Consider the following 15638-nt stretch of genomic DNA (forward strand, 5'->3'; position numbering starts at 1 on the left):
CAGCAGCAATTAGCAAACACCTGGTGGAACTGTGTTTCTGCCAGTTACGTCTCAGTGCAATGCTGGTTAAAAAAAAAAGTTGTTAAAGGGTTAATAGCAGAGCCATGTCTTGATGACTTCCTGTAGGCAGAGTTTCAGAAAGAGTGTCTTAAAGAGACAGAAGCCCAATTTCAAGACGCTAAAATCTGAAGTCAAATTTCTTTTAAGTCATATTTGATGTAGCAATTTCATTGAACTTGAAGCAGCATAGTTACTTGATAGTGCTATAAATTGCACTATGCGGCTGGAAAACATAATACTGCTGCTTTAAATGTTTTACTGGCCTGCATGAATCATTTCTGCTCTGTGGGGTGGGCAATCCTGGTCCTGGAGGGCCGGTGTGCTGCAACTCTTAGATGTCTCCCTGGTTCAATACACTTGAATCCAACAGCTGAATCACCTCCTAAGTGCAGTCAGGTTCTCCAGAGTCCTGCTAACGACCTCATTATTTGACTCAGGTGTGTTAAAGTAGAGACACATCTAAAAGCTGCAGGAGACCGGCCCTCCAGGCCTGGAGTTGCCCACCGCTGTTTGTTAGAGAACAAATACCATCATGAAGATGAAGGAACACATCAGGCTGTTGCTGTCTGACAGCAACAGTCTGTCAGTACATGCCAACAGCTTAATTTCCAGGTAGTATAGACGATGTCTATACACCGCCTAATGCACATATGAAACTGTACATTCGGTGAATGCACAGTTTCATATGTGCATTCACTGAACCCTTCTGTAGTGGGTTATGATTCCTCCCCGCCCCCCCAATTACTAATATAATTAGTGTATTATATTAGTAATACACTAATATAATGGGGTATTACCACCATTATATTAGTGGTAATACAACTAATATAATGTAATTATATTAGTTGTATTACCACCCCCACGCCACTAGAGGCAGTACCAACCCCGAAAAGATGCGACTAAAGAGCAGATTTAGAAGTATAGAATTTGGTAAAAACTGTGAGCTTTGCTGAAGTAATTAAAGACACAAGTTCAAATCCATGCTGAGAGTGGAACTCCTTCAATCAGGGCTTCTCCGCAGCTCTGATTGGCTAAGCAATGTAACGTGATCCTCTGCAGCAAGTGATGGCAAAGCGGGGCGTCATCACGACTTTACACAGTGCGTCTTTACCTCCGCGGCAGAGGCTCCGCCGAACCCAGGTTAAGAACCACTGGTTTACAAGCTATAGTTAAATTTTGTAACGATTTCTCCAAGTTTTTAAGGCCTGTACCTTGAACTTTATAAATCAACAGCTTGTGTGTTAGGACACAACTGACAGTTAAAGTCTATAAAAAAAAATCTTAAAGCATTTGGCACACGTGTTGAAGAAGAATCCCACAGCATCCATGTTTGTAAAACATTTTTAATGACTTTTATTGACATGGAACACAAAGATGACTGAACAACAACAGAAAAAAAAAATCCAACCTCCCAACTCCACGAAAACATTTAGACTCTGATTGGCTAATCAGAGTCTAAATGATTAGACTCTGAATGAAATGAGTGCTGACTCAGTTCATTCCCTCGGTAGTAAACTCGCTGTGAATCATAAAAACATGTCTGAATGTGTAATAAATAAACTGGTCATGGAAGGCGGGTTCTGTTTGAGAGATTATCGAATGCAAGCAAAAGTCACGTTGCTGCTAGTAGAAATAAAGAGCGACCTGAAGCCATCATGCATGATGGCTTCAGGTCAGACTGTACGACAGAACAGGACTTTTGGTTTTAATGAGAAACGTCTCAGCCTGGTGGTTTAGTAGGTCCTGGAAGAAATGCTCCATCTTCCTTTTGTGGCAATGCCAAATCAAGTAATGCACGTCCTTCAGTCCTTATGGAGTCATTTCTGTTTGAGCTGCCTACTTTGGTTCAAGGATTAGTCCACCCAATTTACATACACATAGCAAAAATACATATATAAATAACAAAACCAAGCTTTTGCATTTTTCTTTTTAGAGTTCCACCCCTGACTTTTTTTTTTTTTCATTTGTTGAATTGCGGAGCGTAAATTTCACAGTATAAAAGGAAAAAGTCCTGATCACAAAACCTTGACATTATACCAAGCTTGTGTACAATTTAAGATCCACCCATATGGGTCCCAGAAGGGCCCCGATATCATCTGGAGACCAGAGGCCCTCAGTTTTAAAAATGTGTAGCTCTAAATTCAAACTTAAATGTTTAAAAATCTGCCAAAGATTTTACAATTTTACAAACATTACAGTCAGATAACATCACTTTTTAAGTTTACAAAGAGATTTCGACGTAATAGAATAGAAGAGTATTTGGGGAAAATTTCTGCGCAACAGCAGCAAAGTTACCTCATGCTAGCAACAATACTTACAATCCAATTCTTTCTCAGTTATTTAGATCCACACTGGTACTTGCGTGATTCTGATCCAAATACAACGGCAAAGTTTTTTTTTTAGTCCAGCACGCCCACCTTGCATTGTGCAAATGTGGTTTCCTGATGAAAGCTTTTCATGTTAACTTAGAAGATACTTTTAAGGAAATTCAAACCAACCGTGACCCAAATACACACCCTTGTCGACTTCCCTTCATCTGTGATTAATATAATGACAAAAAGGTTGCTCTGGTTAGCTTCATACTGAAACCAAACAAAATACAAGAGGTTCTTGTTGAAGTTATTAATACCAGAGCAGAAAGTCACATAATGGCAGGAATAAAAATAAATACCTTGGAAAGAAATTATTGTATACCCAAAATTCAAATTTGTAACACAATAATTTAATTTGTAGTGTAATGCTAGCTAAAATATTTGAAGGTAAAATGTTAGAATATGACCATTTATTGGTCTTAGGCATTCAACGGCTTTTAAAAAGTTACAGCTACACAGCCACTAAAATGTTGTGTTGCATCATTTTAACCAAAGCTCCAAACCAAGTCATTCAACTGGTTGAAACAACATCCTGTAGTTGTAGCCTGGCCTACAACAGTTTTACTAAGACAGCGTTGTTAGCAAGCTAACTACCTGCGCAGATGGCCTAGCTAAATAACTAGCTAGCTTCCTAGGCTGCAAAAAGAGGAACAATAAAAAGGCATAAAACTTTCCATAATAATAACTCTTTGAAAACAGCTTAAACTGCTTAAATCTGTTTATCATAACAGCATAGATAATATTATTATAGCTGTCATAACATTATTTATAGTTAAGCTGCAACAACTTTTCTGTTTCAAAGCAAAAAGCAAGTAGGCTATGCAGCATGTTCAGTAAATACCCCAATAACAAACTCAATCATCTCATGAGAATTTCATACTGGTATAATAATAATAATAATAATAATAATAATCCTAAGTAATTCTAATAATATTAATTATTAGACTTAAAGTCATATTGAGCCTATTAATTAATATCCATGAAGTCTATTTGGAATTTGCAATGTCCTGGGAAACTGTAAATGTACTGAATAGACAGAGATGCCAGCAGTGGTAAGTAATAAATAATGTGATATAATCTGGGTGGACCAACCCTCTAAGGAGTGTTTGGAATATTTTCACAGGATTTATTTCCCATCTGTCTGAAAAACCTCCAGCTCTGGTTTCTCCTGATGACTTTGGGTTTTCAGTTCTGCCTTTTCAAGTTTCAGATTTCATCACTGTCATACTCTCCCCTCCCACTTTTATTCTTCATGGATAAAAGGAATGTAAAACAAAAAAAAAAAAAAAAAAAAATTCCAAAGGTTTCCTGCAAGAGCGTTTCACAGCAGATTGACCTTTGCCACCACCTGCTTGCAGCCCGACTGGGAATATTCGCGCCCTGCGACTACAGGGTAGTACTCGATCTCCCCCGCGAGGCGTTCGATGTTGCTGTGGTCTGGGTAGAAGCCCTCTCGAGTGATTTCTTCCAAAAAGCACTCCATCACGTGGCTTTTCTCCAGAAGTCCCAGAGGCAAGATGTCGGCCTCGGTCCATAGCGGGTGATGCTTCTTCAATGTGTTGCGCAAAATAGGAGTCAGCTCCTTGACCAGGTTGCTGTGACGGCCCGAGGCCGTCATCGCCATGGAAATACTCGAGGAGTTCTGCAGCATGTGTTTGGTGATGTGCGAATGGCCCAGGTTGCTGAGGAACAGGTAAATGGCGTTCAGGTATTCGTTGGACTGCTTGGAGGCGACGAGCTGCAGCAGCACGTCCAGGATCTCCACGTGCATGTGCTCGGCCTCGTCGAAGATGAAGAGCGGGATCTTCTCCTCCTCCTCCGCCTTCTCCACCATCTCCGAGATGAGAGACGAGAGGTTGCGCGCGCACTGCATGGCCTCCGCCTCCCGGGGGCAGTGGTGGAGCACATAGTACTGCAGCACCAGCGCGTCCCCCACCACCGAGCGGAAGTGTCCGGCCAGGATGCGGCCCAGGTGGCTCTTTCCCACCCCACTGGGCCCGTGGACGGACACCACCAGCGGCTTGTTGTGTACGTATGTGGATAGGTAGTCTTTCAGGTGGTACACCAGGCCCTCCACCGCCCCCTGCTGGCCAAACACTTCCCGCCTCAGAGTCTTCTCCAAGCCTTCCAGATCGTATCGGAGAACGTGGTCGTCCAGGTTCTCTATGGCGTTGTACACCTGGGGAGAAACAGGAACACGTTTTAGAAATATTTTTGCTTCACTTTATTTGTGCGTTTTATAAAATAAACAATAAACTGTTTTATGCGTCTAAAAGCTAGCGATATTGCTAAAACCTGGGTCGTCTGTATAATCGATTATTCTATCAATTCTTTTGACAATAAGACACATTTATTTATTAGAAATACAATAACATAAGCAACTTAATACTTCAGTTCCTTTTTAACTCAGAACATAAACATTTTATTGCAATAGCAACGTATGACTAGTGACTGTAGCGAACCTTAACCTTGACATATATTTACCTATGTATGTTTATCTACACAGGCTGTTTTATTCATCTGTTAACAATTCATCTATTAGTTAATTAGTTGATGATTATTTCAATAACCAATTCATCACAATTAATCCAATAAATCGTTGAAACCTTTAGTTTACTGTAAGCATCTTTTTGTATAACATCAAGTACGGTTTCCCATCAGCCACTGTGTACTAATATCTAACATTTTTTTGTTACCGTCCATTTTACTTGTCACAGTTCAGTCGTCTAGACTTCACCTTCCTGAAGAAGACTAAAAACAAAACTCCCCTGTTATTTTGAAGGTTTCGGTTCAGAAAAAGCTTTGGAAACCAGAGGTATGAATTAACTTTAAGTTCCTCTCAAATCTATTTCCAGATGTACGCATGTTGAACCGAGCCTCGACCAGACAAACGTATCTAATTTTTATAGTTTTTTTAGTCAGACCAACAAATGATCAGAAATGAACCTCGTTTGGAAGCTAGTTCCAGAGAAATACCTGAAATGAATCCTTCACATTTAAATATTATTTAACAATTATTACTTTTGTTTTTCCGCATTTGAACCTAGCCACATAGAAGAATGTTAGTTTGGACCATTTAGTACCAACAGTAACATGTGGGCGCTGATCTTTGGACGTCTCACTAGAGGAAGGCTTGTCTACCTTAAACTTATTTTGTAAACTGTGAAAAAAATTGCAGTGACTTTTCAAAACCTAAAACCTGTGGTTAAGGGGAAGTACTTGGTAACATATCTGTAAAAATGACTGTGCAACTCATCGTACTATGAGGAACACCCACAGCACATAGCTGTCAGAAATGACTTTTGATATAATAAATAATTCTTTATGGAAAAGTTCTTAAAAATATGCATTTATAAATTGTAGTTTTATTGAAATTGTAAAAGTAAAGCCTAAGGGTGATGAAAACTCACCATCACCTTTACATTCCTATTAGTGGTTTGAAATGCAACGCATTCATAGGCGCAATCATGTTCTGTGGAATGTGTAGGAAAGCTGGTATTTACTGTAGTCATCTGCTCACAGAGCTGCAGGGCAGAAGTAACTGAATCTGCTTAATCACATCTGGATCAACCAGACTGCTGAATAATGACAGTTTGCTAATAATAGCGTCAACGAACAGAGGCGTGACAAAGCAGGCAGGGGAAAGGTATGGCTAAACTGAAACCTAAAAGTTCAAGCAAGACAAATCCCACTTGTTCAGGTTTAGCAGCGCAGAGAGAGAGGAGCGGCTTCATGAGGAGGCCTGCTCATTCATGTCAACGGTTTCTTCAGTCAAACTTACATTTTTCTTTTGTTAACATCCAGAATATTTTGAATGTTTTCTTATTGCACTGTATTTACAGGAAAGTTAATTTTGAAAAAAAAAAAAAAAAGTTCAAAATTGCAATGAAAACAGTTTTAAAAATCAGTTGTGGTGAGGTTATTTCTGAATGGTAGGCCAATCTTTTTTCATCTTGAAATCTTCTGTATGTTTTGCATTTATATATATATAAGGGTATTATCAATCAAGTAACTCTGTCAACATCAGCGGTTACAAAAATGCTATATAGTTTTTGATATTTAACACCTTGAAATTGGGCCTCTGTCCCTTTAAGAAGCTCCTGCTCTTTCTGAAACTCCGCCAACACGAAGTCATCGCAAAAATGATTCCTGTATTAACCCTTTAACAATATTTTACCAGTGTAAGAAGTGTGAGAAGTTGTTTATATAATGAGCTCAACAAATACCAGGTGTTTGCCAATTGCTGCTGGCTAGTCTGAAGGAGCTGAGTGGGAACTGTGAGGGGAGGGCTGCTCTGTGAGGCGGAAGCTGGGAAACTGCATCTCAAAGGCGGGCCTAGGTCCCCCCACGCATTTTGCACAGCTGAATGGTTGCCATGGAGATTAAAGGGTCTCTCAAACATTCATAAATGAATCAAAGCAACACTCCAGGTGTGTTTTTGATGAGGGAATAACATTATAACAAGATGTAAATCTCAAAATATGTGATTTTACATAACCTTGCCTCTTTAAGTGAAGCCAGTTTTTTGTAACTTAACTTCTTGTTTCCTTTTGATTAGAGCTTCTACATAATAAAACCTCTCTGTGCTTTGCTTTTCCATAATCACATAAATCAAAAAATTTGAGAATGTCTACAGCCGTCCGTCGTTTGGAGGACAGTCAGTGGTTTACCTGGACAAAGACTATTGCGAACAGCAGGTAGAGGCAGTACGTGGCCCGGCTGCGCTCCTGCTTGGGCACGGTTTTGCGCGGCCCGTCGTTGGGAAACAACACTCGTCTCTTCCTCCTTCTCTTCTTCTTCTGAGGGACAGAAGGAAAGGCGGGGAAGGTGGCCGGGGTGAGTCCGTCGAAGGTGAAGATTTTGGGGCTGGTGCGCCCAGGAGCCCCGGCGAGACCGCTTGCCGCCAGGCTGTGGGCAATCTCCTGACGCCGCAGCTTCATGGCCTGGTACTTCTGCTTGATGCGGATGACGGCGCGCAGTGAGGCGAAGCTGGACAGCGGGGTCGGGCTGCTCCGTCCCGTCTGGTTCTTCCCTCCATCGCTGTCCACCTCCTCGTCCAGCTCCCCCTCGAAGTCCTCCACCACCTGGGAGGAAGAGGTGCTGCTGCTTTCGTCACTCATCTACGGAAAGAGAGGACAGACTTTACCAACAGGAGTCGGCACCGTCTGGAAACTAAAGGTCTGGAAAAGTCTAGAGCACGTTTCAGCAACAAGACCGTTCAAAAAAAAAAAAAAAATAATACAGTAACCAATTATGAAACAGCAATAAACTTTACCTTTTGTCAAATGCAACCATCAAAATACTTAAACAAATACACACTAAACATGTTGATCAACCTGGTGGGTTTTTAGCCTCGACTTAAAGGAGCTCAGTGTTTGGACAGTTTTGTAGTTTTCTGGAAGTTTGAAAAAACATCCAGTTTGGTCATTTTCCCTGATAAAAACTTTGATTTAAGCTTCCAAACCTGTGATTCAATAAAAAACAGAAACCAGGCTCTCACTCCACAATAAAACTTTTTGACTCTCAAAGCTGAAACTGATGAAACATCCAGTTGTTTCCTAAAGCGTAGTTACAAGCTTGTGGTTTAACTATAATTGACGACTCCAAACCTATACACATTGTTTTGATCCCATTTTGACCTTCTGACCCCAACCGGGAGCTGAGGCGCCTCATTCCTTCAGGGCAATAAGAACTACAATGGATGCTGTGCCGTGAGCAGGAACTGTTTTTCTCTGTCTGAAACTCTGCGGGTGAGTTCCTGTCTCTTTAAGGAGCCCAGCCTGAAAGAACTTGTCTGTTTAAAAAGGAAAAGTATTTACAAGTTGGCAGTTTTGCCTTCAGAGTTTGAGGTATGAGAAGCCAGGAGAATACTGCAGATATGGAAAGAATTTATTGTCACTTTATACTGTAGAACAAATTACTGTTTTGGAAAGTCTTTTTCCCCCCTTTGTCTTATGCAATGAAACACTTTTATGCTTCATTGAGGTCATGCTTGTTATAAAATGGGTTAGCTCACAAGTGGGAGGAGCAGTTTGACCTCCAGTCAGGAGGTTAAGGCCGGGCCAAACAAACTAGATCAGCTTCTTGTGGAGGATGAGAAAACTTGAAAAAGCTGTTAGTCTTATAGTTTTGTTTGTAATACTACAAAGTTAAAAACAGAACTTGGTTAATCCGTTTCAGATTCAAGGTGATGAGGAACCTTGTGCAAGATGCTATGAGAAAATATTACTCAGTCATTAGCCTCTTCAACAAAACCCATCAAGCAGACATCGACATCTTCACATGTTGCCAGGACAACGGCAGATCTCATGCAGCATCTTTGTCGGTCCATGCTACGCTTTTCAAAACGGTGACAGCGAGTCGTCGCCGCAGTCGTCCTGCTGCTGCCCGAACAAATGCTTCCGATTTAAAATGATGCATCTCGTCTTCTTAGTTTTCCCATCTTGTTTACATTTTAAAAATCCAATGATTGGCTGTTCGCACAAACCATACATCCTCACTGCATGACTCACGCTATACGATGCTGGCAGCTGATTGCTTTGTGAGTCAGAGGTGGTGCAGACTTCAACTCCCTAGTTTACCACACAGGTATGTTAATCCCACCTGCAGTGTTCAGTGAAGGGGCCGGAGTCGAGCCTGCAGCAGATAACTCCAGTGTTTAGCCAGAGCCATGGCTCCTCTTCTAATGCTGTCTCATCCTTCCTGTTTTTAGCACATCCTGAATTTAGTCACCATGTTGCCATCAGTGTCGCAGAAAAAAAATATCACTACTTAATTGATAAAAAGAATTTTAACAGAGTTTTAATCACCGCAGCAGACATCTAAAGACAAAGAGTCTTTAGGAATCAAGCTGAAGTGACAGGATGCATCAAAATCAACAGCGACAATATAAAAGGCTGTGGACTCACTTATTCCTGTTAATTTGGCTATTTATGACTGCTGAAGTTCAGTATTTTATTTTTAGTCTTTAACCAAGCCAATGAAACGTTAATGTAACCAGAGTCTTTAAACAACATTTGGACTGGCTCTTAGTCTCCATGACAACGCCAAAAAATTGACTCTGTAGACTCATCAGGTATGAGATGTTACCCTCTACCATGAGATGCTTTGGTTATCAATAATAAAAGTTTTCTATATTCTACACAGTCTACCATCAGGAAACGTGGTAATGTGACGAGTGAAACCGAATCTTTTCACACAGAGCCAACTTGATCTGCGGAGGTTTTTCTCCCTTGAAGTACTTTTTGTCTCGACTTTGATGTTGAAAAGTGTTTGATGAACTGAAACAGAAACAAACTGTGGCAAGAAAAAAAAATTATTTGAATGCACAATTAAATTTAGTTACCTGTGAGATTTGTGCATTTTATGCCCATTTATTTCCAAAATTAAATCAACAAATATAAACAATTTAGGCACACAGGTACAAAAGGAATGTGGGAAAGAGCATAAAATGGTGAATTTCCAATAAGCATTTTAACACGGGAGCAGGTTTCGTGACAAGGACGTCCTTTGCGGGTTCAAGGAAACAAAATGCTGACTGTTGGGGGTTAAAACAACCACAGGTTGGAGAACATGACGCTGAACTCTCTCTTTTACAACTCTAAGGTTGGTTATTGATGCAGAAAATCGCAGTTAAAAACCACAGAAGGCCAATTTGGCCCATCGCAGCAACATTTCTACTTTGAAACATGCATTGCAAAGCGGAACCTGTCAGTAAGTGTGAAACACTTTCAGCCTGCTTTACTGTGGGGACATTTTTTTTCAAATGGGAGGGTCATCATAGAGGACCAGCCAGCTCTGCGTGATGCAAATGCATCTGCAGCGCCACGGCTCCGAAAATAGCATTTGGAGGAAGTGCAATAAAAGTTTAAGTTTGAAAGAGTTTGTCTCAGTTTGAACGGTGCTCCGTTTACACTGCAGACTCTAAGATATGTGGTTTTTCAGAACTAAAACATAGCAGGTCAAACGGTTGAGTTTTTTTTTTTACTTCCACAGGAAAAAAAAAAACCCAAATAATAATAATAATAATAAATCAACATCGTGGTATTCGGGGCTTTTGGGTGTAGCTGTGGGGAAGGTTTGGCTCTGCGCTGATGGATTTAATGCTTCTGCCATTTGCCTTGCTTTGCTCAGTTACCAAACCAAGTGTTGCTCAACGCCATATCGACAACACATGTACCCGCAACCACACAGATGTGAGATATTATAATGATGTTTCTTTTTAATTATAAATGCTTTCTTGCAAGGTTTCAGCTAAACTATTAGCAACTTTTCATGCAGCAGATCAATGAGTGTTGACTGAAAGAAAAAGGCAGATTGCTGTGAAACAGCAACAATGGAGGGAGATTCAGGCAAAGCCAAGTTTCCAGGCAGACATCAGATAAGATAAAGATCACATCCACATTTAAATGAAAACTTCTCTATCCTTTCTCTTTTTTTTCTTTTACATAATATTCAAATGGCATACAAGAGGAAAAAAAATCACACCGTTACTGGAGAGAGAAAGGGAAGTACCAGATGATTCGGGAAGCTTCGCAAGGCCCTGCAGAGTGACAACACTCAACAGTTTTCTCTGGATGACATGCATGAGACACGTTCAACTTCATCCAGGTGGATTTTAACATTAATCTCTGCTGACGTGCTTTGAAACGACCCCATAAGTTCATCTGCAGAAACTTCTCACTCAGACTTTTGCAGCAGTGTGAATCTGCCCTCCCAGCATGCCCTGCTGATGAGCAGCAGGCCTCACAGCACAGGAACTATCAGTTACACCCAGGAGAGGCCAAGGACAGCGAAGGCTTTGTCTGACCGACCACAGAAAAATGGAAAAGTTATAAAACACACACACACACAAACACTCGGCTCTTTTGCATCAGCGCTAAAGAATTCCAGTGGGCTCAGTGGGAGCAGAAAGCAGAGGGATATCAGAGCCCATCTGTTTGTTTTCCCTGCGTCTTCACATGCAGAGACCTGAAAGACCAGCAGCATTCCAGGCGGATCGAAAACTTCACCCTGCTACTACCACTAGTACTACTGCTACTATTACTGCTACTTAGAAATGTCGCTTTAATGAGTTTCCTACTCATAAGTTCAGCATTTTTCCAGAACTTGCACGTCTGCGTACAGTTGAAACGACACAAACGCATCACAGGTTTGCAGGATCGATTCCACTAATGCGTGTATTTCAAAATTAAATGACAAATTTTCAGTCACACACACAGAGAAGACTGCGCATCCCTCCATTTATAGCTCAGCTGTGAACGCCAAACTCAAGACAGAACTCAAGAAAACTTGTCTCTCCGATTACCTTCAAATGTGGCATGAACCGTCCAAAGTGAGCCGATTGTTGGTGAAGGTCTAGTCCATGGCTTGTTGGAATGGAGAAGGCAGAGAAAGCCCCACGCGGCGGAGCGCAGGAAGCCTGGCGATCTCAGCCCTCCGACTGCGGGCTCCGCCTCGTTCTTCCTCTTTTTATTCTCTCTGCCGACTCTCCTCTAACATTATTGTTTCCTTTAATTCACTCGAGCTTTTAAGACTCTAATTCTCTCTCTCTCTCTCTCTCAGGATCAGTTTTTTTCTGGCTTATTATATTTTATTTTATTTTTTTAAAGACATATTGAGAATCAGTTTGTGGTTAAATTGAGCCTTTCTGTAGTGAGTTTAACTGGAAGTGCAGTTAATTGCTCCAGTCACCATGAAGACAGAGGAAACCATCAGTTAACCACAGAGGTTATGAGACACAGAGGGTCTTATACGAGCAAAAAAAAAGAGATAATGTCTAGATTTTGTTTGGTTTGAATGTTTTCTGAAAAAAAATAGTTGAGGATAACAGAAAGATGCGTTATGGTGTGGAAATCGCAGTGAAATCGAGGCTATTTGCATAATTGAGGTTCTGGCATGAGCGACTGGAATGAAAACGAAAATTGTCATCTATGATTTGTAGTGAAAAGTCAGAAATGCCAAGCTGGAAATATGAACAACAGCTCCCCCAGTGGCTGGAAGTCAGAATTACAACTAGGAAATCCAGAAATGTAGCATGAATTACATACTGAGAGTCCCGTTAAATATTAATGGGTCTCTTCTGTACAAAACAAAGATTAGTCTCATGTTTAATGAAAATTAAATCTGAAGGGGGAATCCTCTCTATGAGGCGGTCTGGTCACATATTTTCAACAAGGAATGAATAAAGCCGCAAATACGATTTTATTTAAAAATGAGTGATAATTATTCTGCCGTTGAAATTGAATGATTCTTGGAGCTAATCACCAATAGGATCAATCTCTGAATTTAGAAATTATCTCACAAATCTGCTCTTGGATGACTGATAAGAAAAAGAAAAGAAAAACTGAAACAATAAACATGAAATCTAACTCAAATTAAACAACGCTTTCTATAAACGTTCAGTATATTATTGCAGCTTAAAGTTAAAGTTGAGCTTTATCGGTGTTTCTGATGTCTGCAGTTTAAAGAAAGCAGCGAAATCCAGAGTCTTAATATCTAACGGTAACTTTGAAGGAAAATCTTTGGGAAACATAAAACAACGGGGGGAAAAAACAGGAGAAAGATTCAGATTGAGACCAACCTGTCAGAAGAACCAGAGCCTCTTACTGAGGTCCAGTAGCGTCATCCCCCAGTGACCCGGACCGGCTCTCTTCACTTTGAGGTTCCTGATGTCCCGTTTTTCAGCTCAGCACCGAGTCGATAATGCGAGAAGAAAAGAGTATGGAGAGCCCGTCGTGCCAAGCAAAACGTCAAACAAAGTGCCTGAAATAAGTGCAAAGCCCAAACGAAACTAGACAAGCTGATGAGGCTTCAGTCCGAAGCAACTGGACCAAACTAGTCGGTTTCTGTGTTGTTTCTCTTCCTTCCCTAAGGAGAATTCAAGCATATCAGCTGCAGCTTCCAGGGGGCGGAGCCATCACTGGCATGTCAACCAATCAGAGGAGGACCTTAGGACGCGCGCCCACATCGTGTAACACACAGCCAATGAAAAAAATTCAAAAGTATTTCTTCCTGAAGGCATTTAGTTAGCAGCAGAGAAAATATAAACACTCTGTAGAAAAGACATGAAGGCTGAGATGGCTTAGATCTCAGGATAAAATATGCACCTTTGTCCCTGTGTGAAGTTACAAATCAATGAAATGGATTATTTTAAAAGCCTTCTAAAGAACAAAAATCACATTATGATTTACATAGATTTCAACAAACACATTTTGGTCTGGTAAAGAACTTTCAAGGAGATGGAGGAAAGCAGTGAACAGTGAAACGGTTGGAACTGAGATGTTTGTAGGAACTACAGAGGTTCCTCAACGAAAATGTCATAAACTGCTATTTGCATGTCAGGAGTTCACATCTCATTAAATGTCCTAAAAGTGAAAACAAAAAACAAAAGAAATATGTGTTTGTCAGGAGTGACAGGTGCAGAACTAAAACGGTCTGATTTTTGACAGTTTCTCTCTCACCAAATCAGTCACTTGTTTTAATAATAATATTAATAAATTTTATTATAGTGACTCAAGGTCACCGAACAGGCAATACAAGGACTGCGGCTCAACTCCACAGGGAGGAAGGATGATGAGGATGATGAGGACGATGAGGACATCTCACTGGTTTTCGCTGCAAGCGGAACGGTTTATTCCATTCTGCAACTTCTTGATTTTATTTTTAGAACACAAACTCAAATATCACACAGTGGCTGTTTAACGCTGCAATAAAGATTCGTCTTTATTCCAGTGTTTATTTTGTTTGTTTATTTTGTTATTTTGCTGGAGGTGTAACTATGTGCTCAATTGAACTCGGAAGTTTGAGTTTTTGATTTAGAAATCTGCAAAAAAATATATATATATCTGTGGACTTGTTGGAAAGTTAGGCAAAAAATAAAAAATAAAAATCCAATATGGCTGCTGTCAAATTCTGCTGAGTTTCATGAAATCAGACTTAGCTGTCCAATATGTTGCTATGGAGAGTTTAAATGCATAAAGGCCAGAAAAACTCCAGCATGTCGGTTCTGATTTGTGAGGTAGATAACACACACCCCTCTCTGATCAGCAGCACACACACACGTGCAGAGCAGCATTCCAGCTGCTTACTGTGAACTAAATAACTGGATCCTCTGCTGGTTGGCTGGTGCAGGTTGGTAGATCCAACAGGCCTCCACCTTTATCTCAGCATCAAACATGACTGAAAACAAACCAGGCCTGTGACATGTCTTCCTCCTCTGCTCCAAAAAAAAAAACAAAAACAAAGAACCTTGAAACAACAACAGAGAACTTCAACTTCTCTGTTGAAGTTTTTTCACGTTTCCTTCCCTCTTAATAAAACCACATATTTCATTTTTTTCACATGGCTTCTGGGCTTCATGGCTGAATGGGTTGCAGCAGTCAGACCACAGCCTTGCTGAGCTCAGCAGTTCTCACATCGCAGCAGGCAGGTGGAGAGGACCTGAGGGGGGGTTGTGGACACACAGCCAGCTGTTAGTGGAAGTTTTATTTTGTTGCTTCACATTTTTAAAAAAAGGGGGGATTTTTTTTAATACTTTGAAAGCAGGTGTTCCTACATCCTATCTGTATGCACCTGGTCCTTATTTATCTACAGGGGATATAAATAGAAAAGGTGTGAACCATGTTTGCATAGAGCGTGATCCGCCTGCCCTGGTATCGCTGCCCGTCACTGGGTCACGCCAACCATGCTTCACACAGAAGCAGTCACGTTTCCCCTGCAGCCTGTGTGACATTTGAGAATCCGTCAGAAGGAAGTTTGCATGTCTGAGCCGCGGAGCTCAGCCTCTGTACACAGTTTACTCTCAGCAAGCAGCTGCGCGTAAACTGTTAGTGTTGCAGTGGGAAGCAGAGGGATTAGTCAGAGACCTGCGTGTCACTCAGGGCAGGACAGAAAGTTGCACTTTTGACTTTGTTTGCCGCTGAAACCCGACAAAAGGGATATCTGGAATATTACCTGACAGATCGCTTAACAACTTAGTTTAAAAAAAAAAGTGTCTTTTTTATCATTTGAGAAGGATTAAAAAATAAATTTGTAGAGCAGCTCGTTTTCTTAATGAATAATACAGCAAAGACACAACTGACTGTTTTGAGAGGCAAAAAGAGGAACTTTTTTCTTGTAAAGTGGCAGGTTGCTCTAATTTGGGAAACACTTTTTTTAAATGTAGATTTAAAAAGAGAACATTTTTATTATTTACAAAAAATGTTG

General features: G+C 40.7%; 2 protein-coding genes across 4 annotated transcripts in view; one reads left to right on the top strand and one right to left on the bottom strand.

Annotated features, from left to right (window-relative positions):
- The window catches only part of LOC103155566 (voltage-dependent anion-selective channel protein 3), a 28796-nt gene extending 14301 nt beyond the window's left edge, over positions 1–14495 (top strand). Inside the window, exon 11 of the transcript XR_001659492.1 lies at positions 14481–14495. The gene's annotated coding sequence lies outside the window, so the exon portion shown is untranslated. The remainder of the gene's footprint in view (positions 1–14480) is intronic.
- On the bottom strand, positions 1993–13308 carry tor4aa (torsin family 4, member Aa). 3 transcript variants are annotated; one of them, XM_016663661.1, is made up of 3 exons: positions 13041–13308; positions 7103–7552; positions 1993–4611 (listed from the first exon to the last, which is right to left on the bottom strand). In XM_016663661.1, the coding sequence occupies exons 2-3, from the start codon at positions 7550–7552 to the stop codon at positions 3754–3756; spliced, it is 1308 nt and encodes a 435-aa protein (XP_016519147.1). In that variant the 5' UTR covers positions 13041–13308; the 3' UTR covers positions 1993–3753. The 3 variants fall into 3 exon arrangements, with proteins under 3 accessions (XP_016519147.1, XP_007577352.1, XP_007577350.1); XM_007577290.2 differs by having other exon boundaries at positions 13015–13308; XM_007577288.2 differs by lacking the exon at positions 13041–13308 and adding an exon at positions 11740–12133.
- Positions 14496–15638: the final 1143 nt, after the last annotated feature.

This window comes from Poecilia formosa, unplaced genomic scaffold, assembly GCF_000485575.1.
Source record: "Poecilia formosa unplaced genomic scaffold, Poecilia_formosa-5.1.2 Scaffold436, whole genome shotgun sequence".
NCBI lineage: Eukaryota > Metazoa > Chordata > Actinopteri > Cyprinodontiformes > Poeciliidae > Poecilia > Poecilia formosa.